The sequence below is a fragment of the Podospora pseudocomata genome, chromosome 7 (genome assembly GCF_035222375.1).
Source record: "Podospora pseudocomata strain CBS 415.72m chromosome 7, whole genome shotgun sequence".
In the NCBI taxonomy this organism is placed as follows: domain Eukaryota; kingdom Fungi; phylum Ascomycota; class Sordariomycetes; order Sordariales; family Podosporaceae; genus Podospora; species Podospora pseudocomata.
The window spans coordinates 2,285,807-2,308,082 of NC_085891.1; the positions used below are offsets into that span (position 1 = coordinate 2,285,807).

The window sequence follows — 22,276 nt, forward strand, 5'->3', positions numbered from 1 at the left end:
AACTTTGTGAATCGAATCCGGGGGGCGGGGGGAAGGCGGGGGCACTTATGAGACGGGCGGGCCGGCCCGGTGGTGGTTGTATCACGCAAGGGGTGGGTAACTTCTCCGGATTTAGGTTGGACGTCAGTTTCTGTTCTTGTCGAGCGCAGGGCGTCAAACTTTTCATTTGAGTTTGTACATATCAATTGAGTCGCTATATCGGAGTGAACTCAGCTCCCTTTCATAACTGGCAACCATTACCGACAGAGGAGAGTTAGACAATGGCGGAAAAGACAAAAGTTGCCTTTTTAGGGCCGGTGGCTTCGTATTCTCACCAGGTATTTCTTTTTCAAGTCATGCCATTTTTGTATTTCATGAGCTTTAGCTGACAGGTTGGGGGGTAGGCAACAAAATTGGCCTTTCCGGATGAAAACACGCATGAGCTCATTCCCGTGAAGACGATCCGCGGTTTGTCTCTTCCTCCCCCCTCCCTTTTTTTTTTTTTTTTTTTTGGTGCATATACTAATGATATAATAGAAGTCTTCGATACGGTCCAAGCCAGGGGTACAGAATACGGCGTCGTCCCGTTCGAGAACTCAACCCACGGCCCGGTGTCAATGACGCTGGAAGCGCTGGCTGATCGGGGGGATGAACTGCGGGATGTGGTTGTTTGCGGGGAGGTGTACCTGGGGGTTCACCACTTTTTGCTTGGGAAGAAAGGGGGGAGGTTGGAGGATGTGAGGAGGGTGTATAGTCATCCGCAGGCGTTTGGGCAGACGGCGAGGTGGATGAGGAGGTTTTTGCCTGGGGTTGAGATGGTGGAGGTTAGTAGTACGTCAAAGGCGGCGGAAATCGTGGCGACGGGGGGGGATGAGGGGTGGGCGGCTGTGGCGGGGGAGATGGCGGGACGGGAGTATGGACTTGGGGTGCTGGGGGAGAGGATTGAGGATAGGGGGGATAACGAGACTCGGTTTTTTGTTGTGGGGAAGAAACAGGAAAGGGGGGAGGGGAGGTGGAAGGGGAAGAATCTGGTCAGTTTTTGTGTGGGATCTCATGATGAGCCGGGGGCGTTGGCGGAGGTGTTGGGGTGTTTTAGGGAGAGGGGGTTGAACCTGACGAGCATTAATAGTGTTCCTGGGTTGAGGGAGGGGATGAGGCCGTTTGAGTATTTGTTTTTTGTGGAGTTTGAGGGGACGGGGCAGGTGGATGAGGGGGAGAGGGTGAAGGGGGTTTTGGAGGATTTGGAGAGCAAGACGAAGGGGTGGAGGTATCTGGGGGGGTGGGAGAGTGCGAGGAGGTAGAGGGAAGGGGGAAAAAAGACATGAAGACATACTAGAGATCTTTGGGAAGAAAGCTTGAAAGTAAACTGAGAGAAGAAGGGGACGGAATTTATACCAGACAAAGAAATGGCACATCTTACCCTAACCCTCTTCTTTTTTGGTTCATACCTATCTCACTTGGTGAATTCAACGTCAGTTGGTTGATGTACACCAATCGACTTAACACACAGCTCATCAACCCTGAGCAATACAGAACCAAACTCAATTCCCCGTAGAGTCTTTTATTCCCAATCATCGCACACTTCTCCCAATGCACTCAATACGCCCCCTCCTCACCCACCACCTCCGCCTCCGTCCACCACCACGACTCCCTCATCTTCTCACACCTCACGACCAAAAACCATACTCCTCCTCCCCTTTACCACCACCACCACTGATAAACCCCGAATCCTACCTCGCCTCCGCCCGCCAAAAGTTTGTCTCTCAACCCCCCAAAATCATCTCAGCAACCCTCACCCGCTCAAAAGCAGACCAGCTCACCCTCGCCCTCGAAGACGCCAACCCCGCCTTTCGCCAATCGCACGGTGAATTCGAAGATGGTGACCCGCTTCCTCAGGGGTATCACATGGTTTACTTTGAACCTAAGATATCGTCTTACCAGCCGATGGCTGACGGGACAGACCCGTATCATTTCCCGGGGGGGCCTTTCGCAAGAAGGATGTGGGTTGGGGGGGAGGTAGATTTTGAGAGGGAGTACATGGGGTGTATGTTGCTGGGTGAAGGGGGGAAGGAAACAAAGGCGGAGTGTAGGGAGTGGGTTGAGAGTGAGGGGGTGGAGGTGAAGGGGGGGAAGGTTTTTGTCGAGGTGGGGAGGGAGTATTTTGCTGTGACAGGGAAAGAAAAAGTGAAGGTGCTGACAGAGAAGAGGAGGCTGGTGTTTTTGAGGCCGTTGGAGGAGGAGCTGGCGCGGCAGGTTGAGAGACTGAGACTGGGTGACAAGAAGGCCGTGGAGAGGAAAAGGATCAAGGTTCCTTGGAGACCGTTTTTTTCCTTTTCTCTTAGGCCGGATGCCCAGTTTTTGTCGTTGTTTTCTGTCTTGACGAGCAATGCTCATCGGATTCATCTTGATAGCAAGTATGCGAGGGTGGAGGAGGGGTATAAGGATGTGCTGGTTCATGGGCCTTTGACGCTGGTGTTGATGTTGGAGGGTCTTGCGTCTTATTTGCACAAGAGTGGAAAGGAGAAGAGGAGGTGGATAAAGAGTATGAGCTATAGGAACTTGGCGCCGCTGTTTAAGGGGGATGAGGTGAGGGTTTGTGGTGCTTTGGCCAAGAGTCAAGGGCGTGGGGAAGGGGAGGAGGAGTGGGTGGTTTGGATTGAGGATTTCGAGGGGGGGTTGGCGGTCAAGGGGAGTGCTACTGTTGTTGGTAGGCAGGTGATGGGGTCGTGATAGACAACACAGTGCTACAAATTGTAATGTGTGAAAACTATGCCTTGATGTATCCTTGATTTCATGCTAATAGTAATAACAGACCATGTCTTGCTCTCTTTTCAACCCGTTGTATCCATGTCATGTAATATGTAAGTGATAATACCGAATTATAAAAACAAACAAATCAATCAAAGTGAAAACCATCGCCCTCGTTCATGATTGTACATCCCAACTTCCCTCTCTTACACCAGACACCTCACTACCTCCGCGGACTCACAGCCCGTTCCCACGCCCCCTCAAAACTCCCCTGCGGATCTTGCCCAACGACAACAACACTCTCATCACCACCCCCCACAACGGTTGACCCTTCCAACCCAGGTGATCTGACCTCCTCCCTCACAAGACCACTTACGCCACCCCCAGCGACAGTCTCATTTCTCCTCTGCTGCTCCCTCTGCAGCACCTCCAACTCCTCATCCTGCGTGATCTCCGCTTGCCAATTGGAAGAATACACCACCGCAGCAAAACCCTCCAAATCCCTCACCTGCTCCATCGCCTGCAAGTACCGGTTCGGCATCCCATTCCCGATATCGTGCGCCTGCCTCGTAAGCACGGAGAGGATCTTGGGAAGGAGCACCGCTCTTGACGTGAAGCCGGACATGTCCTCTGTTATGGTTGACACACCCACCACATCCTTGGCCAGCTGCCCCTTGAGAGTATCAAAGCCCGCGTCGAGGATCTGAGTTAGAACGCTGGAGAAGGTGGGGGAGTCGATCAGGTCGGCTGTCTCATCCAACAACCGGCGTAATTGGACCGAGGTAGGGGTGATGTCTTCCCCAGTTGGGGATGGGGACGGGGAGGAGTCATCCAAGATGCCTGATTCGCGAAGGACGAAATCCTCAAGCTTTTCGGGAGGGAGGAGGAACCTGAGCCAAGCTGTGCCCACCCCTGAGGAGGGAGAGGAGCCTTCCACAAGGGTTCTGACATTGGAGGTGAGTTGGAGGAAGTTCTCGATTGTAACGGTGTCGCGGGGGGAGAGGTGGCCAAAGACCTGGCGGACGGCAGTCTCTACACGCTGCATGACGTCTACCCAGCCGCGGTTGAGAAGCCACCAGGAGAAGGTGAGGTAGCGGCGGTTGACTTCAAAGTCGGAACCATAATAGTGCTCGGGATTGTTGCCGTCGTCGTCGTTGTTTTCGAGGGAGATGGTTTGCTGGGCGGAGCCGGTGGCGAGGGAGACGACCGAGGAGAGGTAGGAGCGGCGGCCGAGGAGGTTGAGTTGAATGCGGGTTAGCATGGTTAGGAGGGAGAGCGTGTAGAGGAGGGTGTAGGCTCGGGTGATAGCTGGAGAGACAGGGAGGAGTTAGTATTGGGGGTTGGAATAGGGGTGGGCAGGGGGCGTACAGCTGATGGTGAGGTCATTCCAGAGTTGCCTTTTGGTCTTTTTTGGTTTGGGGGGTACTGAAAGGGCATCGCCTTCTTGGGCACCGTCGACAGGGACATTGCCGTCCCCTGAGATGGCAGCTGCTATGGAGGTTGGGACGGCAAGCTGACTTGTTTGTAGGCCGGCGTCACTTGTGACACTGACGCTGAACATGCTCCTTCCATCGTCATCTGTCTCTGCAGAAAGGCTGGGTGGACTTGTTGATCCGATGCTCTTCGTCCTGGCTACGGCAGAGCCTTTCATCTGTTGGATTTCATATGTGATTCTCTCTGTGTTCATCGCCTCGAGGATGTTTGTCGTGGCGGTAGGTAGGAGGGCGAGGACGGTGAAGGTGCAGTCCTCTTGGTTTTGTTCGAATCGTCGTCGCAGACTGCACAGACAGATAGCATCAGCATTGGGGTGTTCATCAAGGAGGCAGAGAGAAGGCATACTTCTCCTTGGCGATGCGATCGCTGCTCATGCGCTCGCGCGCATCCTGGAGCTTGCCCAAGACATAATTGGTGACAACATAGCCGGCGCCGATAACACCAGCACCGATGGCGAGAGGTGTTCGGTTGCGGCGGAACCACCGCTTCGTGGCGGCCAACATGGCAGAGTTTTGGGGGATTCGAGCTCGATCACAGCTCCTCCTTAGAATCAGGAGACGGCTACCTTATGCATGTGGTTGACGGGATGCACGTCTACACTACCGGGGGCGCGACACCAGCTGCTCTGGGCCTCCAATCGCGCTGAGCGAACCTCGGCTCTGCGGTTCTGATAGGGCTGATACCGTGATCCGGGGTAGGAAATCTGGAGTCAACCCTAACCCTTTGACACTCTGCATCTACCCCACGCCCAGCCCAGGGTGGGCCTTCTTCGCAATCCACCGCCGCTTCCGTTTCGCTGATGGCCAACGTCACAGTTTGCTCGCCACGGACTGCCCCTGCCCCTCACCCGTAGCGTTGTCCGCTATCGTTTAAAATGTTACTTTTGCTACCCCTCCACCCCTCGCCCAATGACACTACAACCACCACCACCACCGCCACAGCTGTCTGGATAACATCACCACCTTTTCACTATCAGCATCAGTCATATCAGCAAATATCAGCAACCATGAACGCGGAGGGCCCGCCCGAGTTTCTGCTCGAAGCATTCGCCGACCCTAACACGGTGCGGGATGTTGTTCGCGGTAGGCTTCCCCTATTCACCCCTGTCTGCCCCTCCATCCTCTGATTGTCCTGCTCTACAGGTATTCTGCACACCATATTCTTTATGCGTTTCTTCCAGTCCATCCAGGCTGCCACAGCCACACGCGACTGTCTCGGGATCGACCTCGCCTACGTTCCCGACTCCGCAATCGAGACGCTGATCGACCAGCGCGCAACATCACTCGCACGACAACTAGACGCTGAGCGCCCATCAGGAGGAGGTGGCCGCGGTCAGATCACTGTTCAGTTCTTTGAGAAGAAGCGTCGTAAGGGGACCTGGTTCGGGGCCGACGATGAGCTCTGCTGGGAGAGGTGGACCATCAAAATTACCGTCGCTGAACCCAAGACGGAGAGTGGTATGTTGATTTGACCTTTACTTTTTGTCCATTTGGTATCACCGAACACTAACTCACCCTCTTTCGAAATATAGACCGTGCTAAGGTCCGGAAAGCAACCGAAACCACGCTCCGCTCTACCGTCTTCAAGATCATGACCTGTGTGACCGGCCACATGGACCACATCCCTCCCATCACCGAATCCAACGTCAACCCCTTCCCGTACCGCATTTACATTGGTAATCCTCCAAGTAATCAGCAATCACCATCATCGCAACAAAAGGCTGCCACGGCTGCTGCTGGAGTCGGAGCTAGAGTCGACGCTGTAGCGGGTGGCTGGGCAAAGAAGATGGGGATCTATTAGGAGGATTTCCTCAGCAGTGACGCAGTCACAAAGGTGGTTGATATCGCAAAGGATATTGGTGACAAGGTTGCTGCCGCTACGAAGGAAGTTGAAAAGAAATTTGACGTTTACCTGGCACAGTTGGAGGAAGAGGCCAGGAGGGCCGAGATGGAAGAGGTGAGGAGAAATGAGGAGTGGTTGCTAGTAGCTGAGGAGAGTCGGAAGAGGAATATGGAGCCGGCTGGTCATGGTGGCGTCGAGGAAAAGAATCTACCCACGGACAAAAAGCACGATCACCAGCAGCTCCCCAAGAAAGATGATCAGTATGAGGAGATTCTCTAGGATGTGGACGGTGCCTTGGAGAGGGACCACCCGAAAGCAGCTGTTCGAGTTCGGAATCGTCTGTGTGTTCCTCAACAATACTGCTGTCTGGATCGCAGGAACTTGATCCCATAACAATGGGGCAAATCCTCCCTAAGAAAAAGGACACAGACCCACCGGGGCGGGACATGGTCGATAGTTGGGAAGAGCAAAAGCTGCATGGTGTTTTCAGGGATCAGAAGAACTGCAAGGAATAAACGGGACAGGCGTTTGCTAATTAGAAAAGGACGGGAAACGGGCGTTTGGATTTGGTCATTATGCTTCAACGCTACATTTGTAACACAGCATGGAAGGGAGAACAGCAGGTTCATGGTGGCTTTCGACAGTCAGAGGTGGGTATCACGCGCAACATGGCGGATTACAGCGAGTCTAGGGATACAACTGAAGGCGCTAGTCATGGGTAGTTATAGATTTTCTTATCAGGTAGGTACTAGGTTCATCGAGATACCCCTTTTTTTCTTGACTCTTTCTCTGCGAGGAGAGGATACACAATACTATTACTTTCTAATGTTGCGTCTTGGTTCTCTATCTTGTCTCAAGTGTTGACTTTGAATTATGCCTGTCAGCTGGCTGGGTTTCGGCATGCGGTTGGCAGCGGTGTGGACTGTTGTCTGATCCTTTTTACGTTTGATGTGGCAGAGAGCTTTTACAAGACCGTTCGTGACGATGGTAGGCGGTTCAGAGGGCGCTGCATTTTGTTTTGAGGGGTTTGAGAGAGGTTGAGGATGGCATTCGGGATGGTGGCGGTGATGAGCTGGATGAAGAAGAGGGAGGAGGCGGGGCAATGGGGGAGGATGATACGGCTAACACAGATGACCCGGAGGTAAGGAAGGGTAGGGTAGGCGGGCTGGTTTTGGGTTGGTTCTCTATGTTCATTCCGGTGCTTAGAATAGTATGTACTATATGTCAAAACAATTGAGCCGTTTTCTCTCGTCCAACAACTTTCAATGGCAAGAGTCTTTTCCATCAGCGGAACCCATCCTGTTTAGGAGGGGCAGGGCGCTACCAAAGCGCGGAGTCAAGAGGTTTATATAGGCAAGGATAGGGAAAGCGAAACCTGAGACTGAATGGGGTGGTTGGATATCAGTTCTTATATATTTCACTCTCATGATCGATTCGGTGCCAGCTATCTTGCAGACTGGACAGGTCGTCAGTTGCCAATGATCTACCTCATTCATCATCTCTTGTTCTTCAGGGGCGGAAAGAGGTACAGGGTTAGGGTTTTGGCAGTCTCTCGAAAATACCCCTGAACCCCCTGAAAAATAAAGCGCTGTTGGCCCATCAACTCCACTGATCCATTCTCAGCATCTCAACTTGAACATGTCATCACAGCGATTATCAAAGCTCTGTACAGAATGCAGTCTGGTTTGTCCCTCAATCATTCACGGCCATCAGCCGCGCGATAATCAGTGCTTGTGTTTGTGTTCCTCCTCCTTCTCCACATCCGCAGGGTCCATGTTGACAGCAGGCCAGTTGGCAAAAGTAGTCTCCCCGATTGTAACCTTGCCCGTAGTGATGGGCGCCGAGCCATCCTTGTACTGCTCATACGTCTCGTATACAGACACGCTATGAACAGCACCCTTTGTGAGGGAAAGGCCTGCCGATTCGAGGAGGACGCGGTTGGTGTCATTATCAAGGGGCCTGTGGTGTAGTTAGACTTCTGCCAGCATTTGTTTTCCGAAAGGAGGGACCAAGGTAGACTTACAAAGGCTGGATGCTGTTCTCAAACACATCGTCCAATACGGCAACTACCCCCTTCCTTAATTGCTCATCGCTCAGATCAGACTCCAGGTCAAGAGTCACCCGCTCGTGGCTGATCTGGGCGTTGGGAGAGGCTTTCAGCACGTGATCAAGGTGCATTTCGTTCTTGTTACCGTACAGGTAGAACGGCATCTTGTCTGGGTATGTCGTCTCCAAGGCGGCGTAAGACATGGACTCCTTGACTATGACCCTGATGTTGCTTAGCTCGATGTTGTCCTTGAGCGGCGGTGCGCCCGGCGGGGGTATCCCCACGTCCAGGCGCCACTTGGTGCTGCTGCCTGGTTTGAGCAGGTTCTCCAGAGTCTCTTTTTCCATGTTGGCAAGTGTGTAAACCACGCCTGGGTTCTCGCTGCGCAGCTTCTTGTAGTACTCCACCACATCCGGGGGGAGATCGCCCGTGATGACCAGTTGCCAGCGGTGGTTGGCCATGTTGAACATGGGGATGTGCGTGAGGTAGATCTCATCCACGCCCTGCATGATGAAGCCATGAACATCAGGACTGAGCTTGTTACGCTTGATGCAGCGTTTGATCCCTTCGAGCGCGACTGCCCTGAAGTCCTTGACTATAGTCTCCATAAAGTCTGGACTCGTGGGCCAGGGGCTCATTGTGACATTGACCAGGAATCGAAGGTCGCCCCGGGCCAAGTTGATACCGTCGTCGAGTCCCAGGCGGGTCTTGAAAGTACGAAGGCATCTGCCATAAGCCTCTTCACCGAGTACAGATGAGGTCAGGAATAGGGGGCGCGCTGCCACAACATCCTTGTCGGACGAGACGGAAAGCTGTGAGAAGATCCACTGGTTGAGATAGTTCGCTTCTCCCTTCATATCATGAACCGTTAGTTCACCATTCGCTGTATGTGGAGAGCGACAGTAAACTTACCACATCCTGATTGATGTTGTCCCCAATCTTGAAGTTGCACGCAAACGCATTGATCATGAGGTCACCAGCCAGCTCACACAAAAGCTTCCATGTCTTCTTGTCCTCGAAAAGCTCTTCGTTGGTCCGGTTCAAGATCTTGTTTCTGATAAGCTCCTTCTGGGCTTCAATAGCCTCCGGTGACTCGCCTGCCTTCTCCGCCGGAAGACGAATGAGAGGAACAACGACGAGGGATTTCTTGAGTGACTCATGTTCGGGGTCAGGTTCCCCCTGTGTCTCGTCTGCGCCCGATTCAGATTCTGGGGACGGGGCCATGGTGGCCCAATAACAGTACAGCTAATCCCATATCTGATTAGAGACCCCGGCGACCAGCAACTTCAAGCTGGAGGGAGTGTTCTGAACGTACCTTTGTGCAGGAGAAAACAGCCTCACCCAGCAATCTACCATAACCATCATTGTGCAGACCTATCGTTTTGTGCGTCAACCATGCAGCAGTCGCTGCTGCGCCTGGCTTGCTACCCTCCACACCGTAAACACCCATGCTTTCCAAAGCATCACCTTGATGGAAAACAATAGGGCTGGTCCAGGTAACGAGGTATCTCATACGCTGGTCACGGTAGCAGAGCCCGCCCGCGGGATAATTGATGTAACCAGACCTTTCCCATCGTGTCAGAAACTCTGAAATCGACATAGGCGGCGAAACACTCACTTGTGCGGGTCGATAGTGATGCTCTCGGCGTGGCGGAGGTTCCGAAGCTGCTTCACAGTATATGGCTGCAAGGGCATAGCGGGTACATACGGAAGGAAACCGTCTTGGTCTCCCCGCTCCCTGAGCGTGGCAGCAAAATAGCCTCCCCAGGCGGCATCGCAGTGAATGGCGAAGGAGATGCCTTCGTCCCTTTCAAACTCGTCACGAATCTTGACAATCTCAGCCACGGGGTCGCAGGCACCGTGCTCAGTAGAGCCGATGATGGCTACCACGCCATAGATTGGGATCTTGGCGTCAACACATTCCTTCAGGCGCTTTCGAAGGTCGTTGGTGTCCATGCGAGCCTCTTCGTCTACATCGACGTCGATAAAGTTGATCGAGCCAATACCAGAGATGGCTACATGTGCAACGGCCAGTGTTAGAAGGAAAAGAGACCAACGTCGTTCTCAAAGGGCAAGAGTAACTCACCTCCGCCCTTGGGCCAGGAATAATGCTTGGTAGCACTGATCAAGAACTTCCCAGGTTCAAACCCATACTTTTGCTCAATCACGCTCTTTCCGGTGGTCTGAATGAGGTAGGGTTTGAGAGCAGCCTGCAAGAAAGTTGAAGAGATGGAGTACTGCTCAGCCAGAGTTGACGGTATCTCGAGGATGGTGGAGGGCTTGAGATTCAGCAGCTCCCAGGTGGACAACTCTGTGAATAGCTTGGCGTCCCCTGTGCTGGTTTTGACTTCGAACGCACCAGCAAGAAAATTCAGGGATCCTTCTTCAATTGCTCGTTTGAGAGAGAAGGGATAAAACTTGAGGTTGCGGACTAGAGGAGACTGTTAGGCACCTTCCCTGTAAATTCAGGGAACAGGGACATTCATACTCGCCCAGATAGCCTCAAGGTTAGCGACGGATCCATCCTGAAGACAACAAAGCGTCAGTAATTCACGGCAATACAGTGTAGCACGGTTCTAGATATAACTCACACAAGTGATGTGGCCCCATGAATCTGTTCCATATCCCAACATTCTTGCAAGCTCCTGTCCGACCTCTCTCTCCAGCTTGGTCGTGTGTGGGCTAGCCTCAGTAGCCACATTGTTGGGATTGTACATCATGGCCGTCATGTCTGTATATTATCAGTAGTCACCTCGGTCAACAGAGAGAATAACAAGTCTATCCACATACAGCCAACAATGCTGGAAAGGGCAACATCCATATTCATATGAGCATTGTATCTGGGAGACCAAAACGGCACCGACTTTGCGGCCAACTCGAGGGAAAGTTTATCGACATCAGATGTCAAACTCTTGATGCTGTTTTGGTAGTCTTCCAGTTCCTTCATCTCTTCGGTGATGAACTTGGGGTCTCCGGCATAGAGCGTCTTTCTGGCCTGGGCTTGATGGTTGAGGACGGTGCCAAAGAGATCGTGAAGGACCTGGAAATTCTCGGCCCTGGGGCCCAAGAACCAGGAACTGACCAAAGCATGCTGGGTTATGTTGTCGTCGTCCGCCATGGTCAAGGGCTGTGTGATGATGGGATGATCAGGTAGGATGGATGCTGTGAAGTAAGGTACAGGACAGAAAGGAATGTGCGAGATTCTGGTCTTGAGCTGGCTGGAAATGGTGCCTCTTCTTATACCAGCGTTGTTCAGCATGCTGCAACTCGGCACCTGGGCCGTTCACGTCAACCCGACTTTTCTCATGGAAGCATACTTGCCAATCGACTGATGGATCCGCACACCTGCAGCTGCGGTATTCTCTTTCCAAGGTCTGATTTTCCATCCAGGCAAGCGCGGGACGAGTCAAAAGGCTTCATGGGCGAGAACAACACCAAGGCGGGGTTGATCAGCCACGAATACTTTGATCTGTCATTGCCAGTCAGGTTAGCAGAGGTAGCAATGTCATGGAGTTCCGAGTAGATACCCAGCTGAAATACAACCCACCGCTACCTAGAGGATGTGGGCTTGCATGGCTTCGAGGAGCTTGGTCTGCCATAGAGCGACTGGAAAGCCTGGAAATGTACTCTGGGCTATCCCAAGTTTCCAGATAGGAAGTCACCGCTGGCACTAGTAGCCCTTCAGGCAGCTGAGTGATGCATGTTTCCATCTGGCTGCAGCTGGAGTTCTAGACCTAGGAGTGCGGAGAATAACGGGGGCAACTGACAACCTCAGCTAGCCACCTTCACCTCGTCACTTCCACAGCTAGCCATCCACACTTATCACCACAACTAAAGCCTCCATTCCCATGCAGCTGTCCTATAAGCGGACCGCACCGCTCTGCACGTCGATCCACTGCCGTCATATATTGGAGAAGATCAAGACCGACCGACTTGTCGATTGGCGTCAACAAGTATGATACCAAAGAGATCAATGACCTCTTCGGCTACGTCAGGGACGTCGAGATCGCATATCTTCTGAAGCAGATTGCCGACAAAGGGGCCATCGTCAATGCGGTTCTTGATTCTTGCTACTCGGGCGGACCCGTGATGGCGACGGCACTCGAGGATCCGACCACATCCTATTCAGTAGAGAGGTACATAGAGGGCGAATGTTGTAATGAAAGGGTTGGTCCGGGGCTGTGTTCTGCCAAAATAGATTCTCAAGTTAAAAATTGACTCCCATACGTCAAAGTAGATGCGAAACTTACTAGATAGAACCAACCAGATATATCAGTCTCCTCTTACATGAGAAAAAAACAGCTGAAACATATCACATCACATTCAACATCATCAAGTGGAACAGTCAAGTACTGTACATCTACCAAAAAAGGCAGACTCTTCTTTATTTGACGACTCCATGGTATCTCGAATAAAAATTCCAGAAGAAGCTTCCTGTTACCCCTTCACACGCGCACTGCTTGGTGAAGGCAGACCGTAAAATAGGCCATGAGCAAATGAACACACATCTTGTTGAAGATGGCGATGCTCCCAGGCCCCTCTCTTCTTCTCCTCTTCCATTCTTCTTTCTTTCCCGAAAGAAACAAAACCCACCCAACACCGAACCGAATGAATCTCCTCTTTTTTTCTTTCACCCATAACAAAAAAAAAAAACAAACGCCGTGTTGAGAATGGCGAAACCCGTTCCACCCCTCACCAGTAATGTATGCTAATATGCTGTTGAACCAACCCATCCGGATTTTCCCCTTGCCCACAAAACGCCTTGTTGAGAATGGCGCTTTTCCATTGAGGTATCATCTACTCATCACCCAAATCTTTTTTTTGAACCCGTTAGAGACCCCCAAAATGCTAATGCTGTTGAAAAAAATCCGGAAAAAAGCATATTACACCATCAAAGCGATGGCGTGTACATGAAAAATATTAGGTAGGCGTTTAAGCCTTGTTGGCGTACTTCTCACGGAAGTACTTGGCAGCGTTGACCATGTGGGTGAGGGCACCCTTGACCTCGTCCCACTTGCGGGTCTTGAGACCGCAGTCGGGGTTGATCCAGAGCTGCTCGGGGCGGAGGAACTCGAGCATCTCCTCAATGCGCTGCTTGAACTCCTCCTCGGCGGGAACACGGGGGGAGTGGATGTCGTAGACACCGGGGCCGATGTGGCGGGGGTAGGCCTCGTCAATGAAGACCTTGAGGAGCTTGGCATCCGACTTGGAGTTCTCAATGGAGAGGACATCGGCATCGAGGGCAGCGATGGCGTGGAAGAAGTCCTGGAACTCGGAGTAGCAGAAGTGAGAGTGGATCTGGGTGGAGTCCTCAACACCGGCGGTGGCGAGCTTGAAGCTGTTGACGGCCCACTCGAGGTAGGCGTCACGCTCAGAGCCCTTGCGGAGGGGAAGACCCTCACGGAGGGCAGGCTCATCGACCTGGATGACGTAGATGCCGTTGGCCTCGAGATCGACGACCTCGTCACGGAGGGCCAGAGCAAGCTGCTGGCACTGGACGGACTGGTGGACGTCGACACGGGGGAAAGACCACCGCAAGCAGGTGACAGGGCCAGTAAGCATGCCCTTCATGGGCTTCTTGGAGATGGAGGCGGCATACTTGGACTCCTTGACGGTCATGGGAGCGGGGCGAGAGATGTCACCAACGATGATAGGGGGACGGACGCAACGAGAGCCATAAGACTGGACCCAGGCGTGGGTGGTGAAGACGTAGCCGTTGAGGCGCTCACCGAAGTACTGGACCATGTCGTTGCGCTCGGGCTCACCGTGGACGTAGACATCGAGGTCAAGCTCGTCCTGGATGGAGACGGCGAGGTCGATCTCCTTCTTGATGAAGTTGTCGTACTCCTCGGCGGAGATCTCACCCTTGGTGAACTTGTTGCGCTGGACGCGAATCTCGCTGGTCTGGGGGAAGGAACCAATGGTGGTGGTGGGGAAGAGGGGAAGGCTGAGGTGCTTCTTCTGCTGAGCATAGCGGGTGTCGAAACCGGACTTGCGGTTGTGCTGCTCAGGAGTGACGGCAGCCTGGCGCTCCTTGACCTTGGGGTCGTTGGTGCGGGTGGACTCGGCACGAGCCTTGATGGCGGCGGCGTTGGCATCGAGCTCAGCGCGGACAGCCTCGGGGTTGGTGACAGCCTTGGCAAGGATGGCAACCTCCTTGACCTTCTCGGAAGCGAAAGAGAACCACTCATAGACATCAGTGGGAAGCTTCTTCTCGCTGGCGAGGGTGTGGGGGGTGTGGAGGAGAGAGCTGGAGGTGGCAACGATGACACGGTCCTCGCCGAGGGCCTTGATGGCGGTCTGGAGGAGGTCGAGCGATTTGGCGAAGTCGTTCTTCCAGATGTTTCTGCCGTCAACGACACCGGCAGAGAGGATCTGAGAGGGGCCGAGCTGCTTGATCACAGGCTCAAGCTGCTCGGGATTGCGGACAAGGTCGACGTGGATACCCTTGGCGGCAGAGAAAGCGGGGAGGACGTCAAAGTTGTGGACGATGTCACCGAAGTAGGTGGCAACGATGAGGGAGGGGATGGCATCACCAGCAGCGGCGAAAGCCTCATAGGCGGGCTTGAAAGCAGCCTTGACCTCGGGGGCGAGATCGAAGACGAGGGTGGGCTCGTCAATCTGGACGGTCTCGGCACCGGCGGCCTTGAGGGCCTTCAGGAGCTCGACGTAGACGGGGACGAGCTTGTCAAGGAGAGAGATGGGGTTGACGGAAGAGCCACGGTCAGCCTTGCCGAGGGCAAGGAAAGAGACGGGGCCGACAAGGACGGGTCTGGTGATGATGCCAGCCTCCTTGGCCTCGAGGAACTCGCGGACGGGCTTGGGGTTCTCGGCAAGAGAGAAGGTCTGGTTGTCCTGGAGGGTAGGCTTGACGTAGTGGTAGTTGGAGTCAAACCACTTGACCATCTCGAGGGCGGGGACATCGACACCGCCCTTCTGGTGGCCACGGCCCATGGCGAAGTACTCATCGAGAGGGGAGAGCTTCTGCTTGGTGTAGCGTTCGGGAACGGCCTGTTGTGGGAGAGGTGGGTCAGCAAACAAGCCCGAGAGCAATTGACCGAGAGAGAGAAACTTACATTGAAGAACTGGATGTGGTCAAGGACGTGGTCGTAGTGAGCGAAGTCGTTGGAGGGGATGATGTCGACACCGGCATCCTTCTGGATCTTCCAGTGGGCGAGACGGAGTCTCTTGCCCTCCTCGAGGAGAGCCTCCTGGGAGATCTTGTCGGCCCAGTAAGCCTCGTTGGCCTTCTTGAGGTCACGAAGGACGCCCATACGGCTGTAAGAAAAATATCGAGTTAGCAACCTTATCAGTGCCCAAAGCCGTCAGAGGAAGGAGCAATTGAAGCTTACGGGAAACCCAGCACGGATGATTGAACCATCTTGATGGCTGTGAGGTGTATCTGGGATTTGAAGAGGGAGATGGTGTTGTTGTTGGTTCACAGTGACCTGTTCCTTGAGCCTGGCTGGAGTGACAGACGCAAAGAGGGAGTGTGAAAAGTGGGATGAGGAGAGAAGGAGAGAAAGAAGGGTTGACTTGAGCGGGGGAAGAAAGAAATAAGTAGTGCCCAGAGGGGAATGGAACCGAACGAGTCGACCTGCAGGAGGGGGGGCAATTTTGAGTTACTCGGGCAGGGGCCAGCCTCAGCACTGGAGTGACTGGCAGTGTCAACGGGGCCGTAATCGGTGGGGGTTCCCACCGCTTGTTCGGAGTCCGACCGCCTTTGGATGGAGGATGGATGGACTGGAGACATCAAAGTGATGAGGTCCATGTCTCAAGTTCTTCTGCCCCTCCCGTTTCTTGCAGCATTGGCATCGCAGCTCAGGTTCTAGACTAGCTATCGAGAGCTCCCATAGAGAGCTTGCTTGCATGGGGATTGGGCATTGGGAGGTTCGGCACTCAGGTCTCGGGGCTCACTAATGGTGGGGCAGCAAAGACGGAGGATGGAAAGCTTCAATCAACAATTCGGGGTCTTCGGGGCTTTGCTGTTAGGTAGGTTCGGAGTAGTCGTCACCACGGGACAGACAGCTTCAGGTCACTGAGTGACGGATCGACACCACCACACGGTAAGCTGGAGCTCAGGTACACTCCGTTTCTGTGTGACCTGGAGTACCCTGCTTGGGACCCCCGTTTACAAGTGAACGCTATCGATGGTGCAAATGATGTGACCCAAGGCCCGAGTCGACCGGGTTTTTCTCGCAGCCAGTCAATCTTTGACGCTCCGCGAACCGGGCTCCAGCAGAGTGGCCATATGCAGACTAGACCGATGTATTGTCACCGACAACGCTCCGGGTCGCGGGGTGTTTTAGTGAGGGGCAGAGAAAAAAAAAATAAGGTAGGTACGGAGTACAACCTTTGTGTTGGAGAGGTACATAACCCACTGTTCCGTCCCCTCGGACGCCCCTGCCCTGGGCTCTTCAAAGGGATGGCATTCCTCCAGTCTTTCACGTCGAGAATGACACCGGCCAACAATACTATCCTAGACAATCGGAGGCGAGTGAATTGTTCAACAGCAAGACAAGAGTCGATCCCGGTTCAGTGACAGATGCGGGGCCGGAGTAAGCAGCTCAAAAAGCCAGGTTGACCCCCGCCCCCTCCACAATTTCGGTGCTGCAGGTGTGAGGTGAGGGGTGCCTCAGGCTGGTCAGAGCGTTGAAAAGCCAAAAATGCACCGAAAGTACGGAATGAGAAAATGTCTCCGCCGGTTTTCTTGTCGATAACAGTTTGAACCCGATATGCGCATACCGCATTGGTGGATATGCATTACCTCGGTATTATGTATCTAGCAGAGCTAATTACTTTGGTATGATGAACTCAGCCACACTCATGATGGAGTTTGGTCGTTCAAGTGACTTTCGACGCGCGTGGCTTGCACAGTGCAAGGCTTTGGCTCTTCGTCATCATCCCAACTGGAACTTGTCAAGTGCCAAACCTCCATTGGCAGCTCCGCTTGCTCATTTCACAGAGCTAATCTCATTAATTACTGCTTTTGATTGATTGATCTTTCCTTGATACATATCTGTCTCTCTCTCCCTCTTTGCAACAATCGCAGCCAACTGGCGACGGCCTGTTGTTTTGCCCTGCGATTACCGTGTTACCCCTTTTCCATCTGTCGTAATCCCGCAGTCTCATCGTCAACCTTGTCGCCGTCGTCGTCTCCGTTCCCGTAGCCGCTCCCGATCGAACCGACGCGGTCATCGCTCGACGACATCATGTACTCGAATCCCAACTCGTTCCTGGGCGGGAACAGCCAACGCCCAGGGCAACCGCAGTATGGCAATCAGTTTGGCGCAGGAGCTGGTCAACCACAACTGCAGCAGCCAGGTCCATTTGCTCCTCAACCGACTGGCTTCGGTCAACAGCCGGCCCTGCAGCAACAGTACACTGGATATCCAGGCCTGCAGGCCCCTCAACCTACCGGCCAACTTCAGCCTCAGTTCACAGGCTTTGGTCAAGCTCCCCAGCAAAATGTTGGAGCAGCGGCACCCCCTATGCCGGCTATGCCCCAGCAGTTCCAGCAACAGTTTCAACAGCAACAGCAGCAGTTCCAGCAACAACCACAACAGACATCGAGCCCCTTCGGCGCCACCCCGAGCCAGCAGCCTCCTGCTTCGGCTTTGGCCCCCCCCGCTCCCCCCATGAAGCCCCAGCCGACCGGCTTCCACGAGATGGCTGCCTCCTTCCAGACTGCTGGAGGCTCGAAATCGACAGCCAGTGCTCCGAGAAAGACCAACAAGATTCCCAACATCCGCCTCTCATTCATCACCGCACAAGACCAAGCCAAGTTTGAGACGCTGTTCAAGTCTGCTGTGGGGGATGGACAGACCACCATGACTGGCGAGAAGGCCAGGGATCTTCTCTTGCGTTCAAGGCTGGATGGAGACTCCCTGTCTCATATTTGGTAAGTCTGGTGCTTGCTGGCGCATATACGTATCAACTCAATACTGACAGCTTGACTTAGGACGTTGGCTGATACCACGAGATCGGGACAGTTGCATTTCCCCGAATTTGCTCTCGCCATGTATCTCTGCAATCTCAAGCTTACCGGAAAGACTCTCCCCGAACACCTTCCTGAGAACATCAAGAACGAGGTGTCAAGTATGGTAGATATCATCAACTTCAGCGTTGCGGAGGAGGCTGCCAATGCCTCTGATTCGGGAATCAGGCAGAACACCGCCACTCCTCCTGTTATCCAGCACCCTCAGCCGCAGCCATCGAACTCTCAACTTCTCCAGGCGCAAATGACGGGATTTCCTAGTCAACAAACCGGATTTTTGGGTGCTCAGCCAACGGGGATACCCCAGGCGACAGGTTATACTGGTCCCCGGCCGCCCATGCCTCCAATGCCCACCGGTTTTGGTTCGTCATTGACCCCGAACGCTGGTCCTGGTGGGATGGTTGCGCCTCTGAATGCTCAGCCTACTGGTATTCCTGGCCAGTGGGGTCTTGTGAATACGCCAGCAACGGGTCTCCCTCTCATTGACGCCCTCCAGGCTCGCATGATGCCCCAGCAAGGCCGTGAGCAGCAGACATATACCACCGCCGGTCTGCAAGGAAACGCGGTCATTCCCTGGGCTATCACCAAAGACGAGAAGACCAGATACGATAGTCTTTTCCGTGCTTGGGACGGCCTTCACAAGGGCTACATCTCTGGTGATCAAGCGATTGAAATCTTGGGCCAGAGTGGTTTGGAGAAGCCCGATCTCGAACGTGTGTGGACATTGGCAGATAATGGAAACAAGGGCCGCCTCGATATGGATGAATTTGCCGTGGCAATGCACTTGATTTATCGCAAACTGAACGGGTATCCTGTTCCCAACCAGTTGCCTCCCGAGCTTGTTCCTCCATCAACCAGGAACTTCAACCAGTCCATTGGTATGGTAAAGAACATGCTTCACCAGGAATCCGAGTATCGCAAAAATTCTGGCGCCGCCTTGCTGCCTCAGAAGACCGGTGTCAGTTACCTCAAAGGCCACTCCTTCAAGGGAGCCGGAGCTGGCTTTGGCAACCGCAAGGATGCCACGGTCTTCAAGAACAACGACGAAGAGGTGGGCTATCGTTCGAGCGCCCGACGTAGGGTTGGCAATAACTCGCCTCGTCCAGAGTCGCCAGCTTCCGTCAACTCTAGTGAGGAGCTCAGTATTGAGCAGCTCCGCAAGAAAATCAAGGAGAAGCAAGTCTTGCTCGATGCTATGGATTTTGCTGACGAGAAGCACGCGGAGGAGGATGACATTCTTGACAGGCGTGACCGCCGCGAAGCTGACGAGCTTTATAGGCGCATCAGGAGAATTCAGGAGGATATCGATAACCACCCAGACGCTTCTCTCATCAGCGCTGACTCAGATGCTGAGAGGAGAGCATTGAAGCGCCAGCTGCAAAACCTGACTGACAAGATCCCAGATCTGGCGTCCCAGGTTAGGAAAACTGAGAAGGCGATTGCTGATGCTAGGCTGGAACTGTTCCGCCTCAGGGATGCCAAAGCTCACCCATCCAGCGCTGCGACCATCATTGGCACTGGTCCGGGCGGTACCGTCACCGAATCTGACAGGCTCAAGGCTCGGGCCAAGGCTATGATGCAGCAGCGCACTGCAGCCCTTACAGGAAAGAAGATCGAAGTCAGCAACGACGATCTGGACGCCCCCAAGCGACTCGAGGAGGAGAGCATCAAGATCCGAACCGAGAAGGAGAACAATGAGCGGATGGTCCGCGATGTGGAAGACAGTGTTCGCGAGTTTGCCAAGGGCATTGAGGACAATATGAAAGAGGGTGCTCAGGATTCTACTACCGAGCATGAGAAGCGTCGCTGGGGAGATGGTCTGGGCGTGGAGGATGAGGTCAGGGATTTCATCTACGACCTTCAGCGATCTAGCCGTGCTGCTCGCATCAGATCACAGGACCGCCAGGGCGGGCGTCAACCTACCCAGGAACCCACCAGGGCTGAGGCACCACCATCTGCTCACTCTGTGAGCCCTGCAGTCTCTCGCACATCGACTCCAAGTGCTCCAGCTGCAGGCGGTGGCTCGTACTCTTCCTACAAGACTCCGGAGGAGCGGGCCGCTTTTATCAAGCAGCAGGCCGAGCAGCGCATGGCGGAGCGTCTCGCTGCCTTGGGCATTAAGGCTCCCACCAAGCCCGGCGAGACTGCGGCCCAGCGGATGGAGCGTGAGCGGGCTGAGCGAGCCGCCAAACTGCGACAGGCTGAGGAGGAAGATGCCCGTCGCGAGGCTGAGAGACAAGCAAGAATTGCTGAGGAGACTGGGGCCCCCGCGCCAGCCGCCCAAGCCGCTGTTCCAAAGCCAGAGGGCAAGAAGCCACCTCCGCCCCCTAGCCGAAAGACCCCCAAGGTTGACGACAGGCGGGCCGAGGAGGAAGCCGCAGCGAGGAAGGCGGAGGAGGGACGTCTTGAGCGCGAGCGTGGCGAGCAGGAGCGTCAGACTCGGGAACTTGAGTAAGTGTTGAACCAGATTGGTTTGTTTACAATTCTTACTAACACCATTCTAGGGAACGCGCAAAGGATCAGGAAGACGAGCTGGCCAAGGAGCGTGCCGAGGCCGATGCCCGTCTGAAAGCACTTGAAGAGCAAGTCCGCCAAGGCAAGCTCAAGAAGGAAGAGGAGAAGCGCAAGAAAAAGGCAGCGATGGCTGAGGCAAAGGAGCAAGAAGCCAAGCTTGCCCAGCGCCGTGCTGAGATTGAAGCCGCCCGCAAGCGGGAAGAAGAGCTTCGCAAGCAGCTTGAGGCTCTGGATGTCGAGGACAGCTCATCCGATGATGATGAAGGCCCTGAGCAGATTACCCCTCAGGCCTCGACACCTACCTTGGGCGGCAGCCAAGTGGGCGGTAGCCAGGAGCTCGAGCCTGCCCCGCCTACCCCGGTGCCGGCTCCCGTGCAGTCTCCTCCCCAGATTGTCACCTCTAGCCCTGCCGAGACGGAGAGCCGTAATCCCTATTTCAGAATGAGAGCACAGGCCGCCGAGACAACTCCGGCGCCGCCAGCACCCCCAGCTCCTGTTGCTCCCCCGCCGCCTCCACAGCCAGATGTTTCGACCAACCCCTTCCACCGCATGACACAGGCGGCCGCGGCCCCTGCTCCATCCGGCCCGGTCTCTAGGAAGCGTCCCGAAGATGACGGATGGGGATCCGACAAGGAGGACGACGACGAGGATTCGGATGACGACAGACCGGGACAGGGCGCTGCTCACCTCGCCTCGATCTTGTTCGGCACCATGGCGCCCCCTCGGCCGCTGTCGGCTACGGGCGACAAGTCTGCCGCTGCGTCTCCTCCGGTGATCTCACCTGTTGCTTCGCCTCCTCCGGCTATCCCTAGCCCTACTGCTGCGGGAGCCCCCCCCGCACCACCCCCGCCTCCGCCCATGTCCGGGATGGGTGCGCCGCCTCCGCCGCCACCTCCTCCCCCGATGCCCGGGTCTGGGGCACCGGCTGCTCCTCCTCCGCCTCCACCTCCCGCTCCAGGTGGCGCGCCTCCCCCTCCTCCTCCTCCTCCTCCGCCGCCGGGAGGAGCGCCTGCGCCTGCTGCTCCTGCGGGTGGTAGGCCGGCGGCGTTCTTGGGGGAGATTCAAGCTGGAAGGGCTCTCAGGAAGACGCAGACCAAGGACAAGAGCGGGGCTGCTGTTGCGGGACGGGTGCTGGATTAATGATGGGGGTTTCTTACAAGGGCTGTTACACCCGAGGTTTTTTTGCTTGCTGCGGCTGGAGGGAAAATGGTTTCTGGGGGTATAGGGGGGAGGTTGGGGTTACTGTTGTGGCGAGTACCTAATATCGGGATTTGTGCATGTGTCTGTGGATGGTTGTGCGGCTACCACTCGGCCGGCATGTTGTGCGAGGGTGGTGGTCCAGCCATCATTTTTTTGGTTTCTGAGGGGAGTACAACATGATGGGGTGGGGATGGGGGTGAGAGTGGGAAGGATGGCGTGTAGTGAAACTCGGGTATGGTAGGGGGGGGAGAGGGGGGGAGTATATGGTGGGTCAGTTAGGTAGCTTTTTTCTTAGGTTTTTGAGAATGAAAACTGTTTTTCTATATTGGAGTTTTAGCAACCGTCATGGCCTTTTCAAAACAGGCAGAATTATGTGACAATGGTATATCAAATTATGGCCACATTTGTGGTTCCTTAGCTTTCATTCCCGAGGGGCTCCGGGGGGTTTGGGTTGG

The 22,276-nt window shown here is 54.5% G+C and overlaps 7 protein-coding genes across 7 annotated transcripts; 4 read left to right on the forward strand and 3 right to left on the reverse strand.

The window, feature by feature from the left end:
• Positions 1-260: 260 nt before the first annotated feature.
• QC762_708265 (uncharacterized protein) lies at positions 261-1,280 on the forward strand (the record flags this gene model as incomplete). The annotated part of the gene is made up of 3 exons (XM_062893670.1): positions 261-317; positions 384-447; positions 517-1,280. The coding sequence occupies 3 exons, from the start codon at positions 261-263 to the stop codon at positions 1,278-1,280; spliced, it is 885 nt and encodes a 294-aa protein (XP_062739496.1).
• A 289-nt stretch (positions 1,281-1,569) lies between these two features.
• Positions 1,570-2,709, forward strand: QC762_708075 (uncharacterized protein; the record flags this gene model as incomplete). The annotated part of the gene is made up of 1 exon (XM_062893652.1): positions 1,570-2,709. One exon carries the CDS (start codon positions 1,570-1,572, stop codon positions 2,707-2,709), a length of 1,140 nt encoding a protein of 379 aa, XP_062739497.1.
• Positions 2,710-2,737: 28 nt separating this feature from the next.
• PEX3 (peroxin) lies at positions 2,738-4,882 on the reverse strand. Its single transcript, XM_062893653.1, has 3 exons — positions 4,567-4,882; positions 4,096-4,505; positions 2,738-4,035 (listed from the first exon to the last, which is right to left on the reverse strand). Exons 1-3 carry the CDS (start codon positions 4,722-4,724, stop codon positions 2,951-2,953), a joined length of 1,653 nt encoding a protein of 550 aa, XP_062739498.1. The 5' UTR covers positions 4,725-4,882; the 3' UTR covers positions 2,738-2,950.
• A 122-nt stretch (positions 4,883-5,004) lies between these two features.
• QC762_708090 (uncharacterized protein) lies at positions 5,005-6,894 on the forward strand. Its single transcript, XM_062893654.1, has 3 exons — positions 5,005-5,303; positions 5,364-5,678; positions 5,753-6,894. Exons 1-3 carry the CDS (start codon positions 5,096-5,098, stop codon positions 6,019-6,021), a joined length of 792 nt encoding a protein of 263 aa, XP_062739499.1. The 5' UTR covers positions 5,005-5,095; the 3' UTR covers positions 6,022-6,894.
• A 569-nt stretch (positions 6,895-7,463) lies between these two features.
• Positions 7,464-11,369, reverse strand: QC762_708110 (uncharacterized protein; the record flags this gene model as incomplete). The annotated part of the gene is made up of 9 exons (XM_062893655.1): positions 7,464-8,022; positions 8,087-8,961; positions 9,023-9,355; positions 9,426-9,675; positions 9,729-10,125; positions 10,197-10,541; positions 10,599-10,635; positions 10,702-10,841; positions 10,901-11,369. 9 exons carry the CDS (start codon positions 11,367-11,369, stop codon positions 7,788-7,790), a joined length of 3,081 nt encoding a protein of 1,026 aa, XP_062739500.1. The 3' UTR covers positions 7,464-7,787.
• Positions 11,370-13,042: 1,673 nt separating this feature from the next.
• MET6 (methionine-synthesizing 5-methyltetrahydropteroyltriglutamate--homocysteine methyltransferase) lies at positions 13,043-16,112 on the reverse strand (the record flags this gene model as incomplete). The annotated part of the gene is made up of 3 exons (XM_062893656.1): positions 15,463-16,112; positions 15,187-15,388; positions 13,043-15,121 (listed from the first exon to the last, which is right to left on the reverse strand). Exons 1-3 carry the CDS (start codon positions 15,489-15,491, stop codon positions 13,043-13,045), a joined length of 2,310 nt encoding a protein of 769 aa, XP_062739501.1. The 5' UTR covers positions 15,492-16,112.
• Positions 16,113-16,610: 498 nt separating this feature from the next.
• On the forward strand, positions 16,611-22,064 carry PAN1 (actin organization and endocytosis protein). The gene is made up of 3 exons (XM_062893657.1): positions 16,611-18,011; positions 18,072-20,558; positions 20,612-22,064. The coding sequence occupies exons 1-3, from the start codon at positions 17,323-17,325 to the stop codon at positions 21,759-21,761; spliced, it is 4,326 nt and encodes a 1,441-aa protein (XP_062739502.1). The 5' UTR covers positions 16,611-17,322; the 3' UTR covers positions 21,762-22,064.
• The last annotated feature ends 212 nt before the right edge of the window (positions 22,065-22,276 follow it).

Coding starts and splice junctions, on each gene's coding strand:
- PEX3 (XM_062893653.1), bottom strand. CDS start 4,724: ATGTTGGCCGCCACGAAGCGGTGGTTCCGCCGCAACCGAACACCTCTC. Junction 4,506..4,566: donor GATCGCATCGCCAAGGAGAA/GTATGCCTTCTC, acceptor CTGTCTGTGCAG/TCTGCGACGACGATTCGAAC. Junction 4,036..4,095: donor GAATGACCTCACCATCAGCT/GTACGCCCCCTG, acceptor CTGTCTCTCCAG/CTATCACCCGAGCCTACACC.
- QC762_708090 (XM_062893654.1), top strand. CDS start 5,096: ATGTTACTTTTGCTACCCCTCCACCCCTCGCCCAATGACACTACAACC. Junction 5,304..5,363: donor GGTGCGGGATGTTGTTCGCG/GTAGGCTTCCCC, acceptor CCTGCTCTACAG/GTATTCTGCACACCATATTC. Junction 5,679..5,752: donor TGAACCCAAGACGGAGAGTG/GTATGTTGATTT, acceptor TTCGAAATATAG/ACCGTGCTAAGGTCCGGAAA.
- PAN1 (XM_062893657.1), top strand. CDS start 17,323: ATGTACTCGAATCCCAACTCGTTCCTGGGCGGGAACAGCCAACGCCCA. Junction 18,012..18,071: donor GACTCCCTGTCTCATATTTG/GTAAGTCTGGTG, acceptor AGCTTGACTTAG/GACGTTGGCTGATACCACGA. Junction 20,559..20,611: donor CGTCAGACTCGGGAACTTGA/GTAAGTGTTGAA, acceptor ACACCATTCTAG/GGAACGCGCAAAGGATCAGG.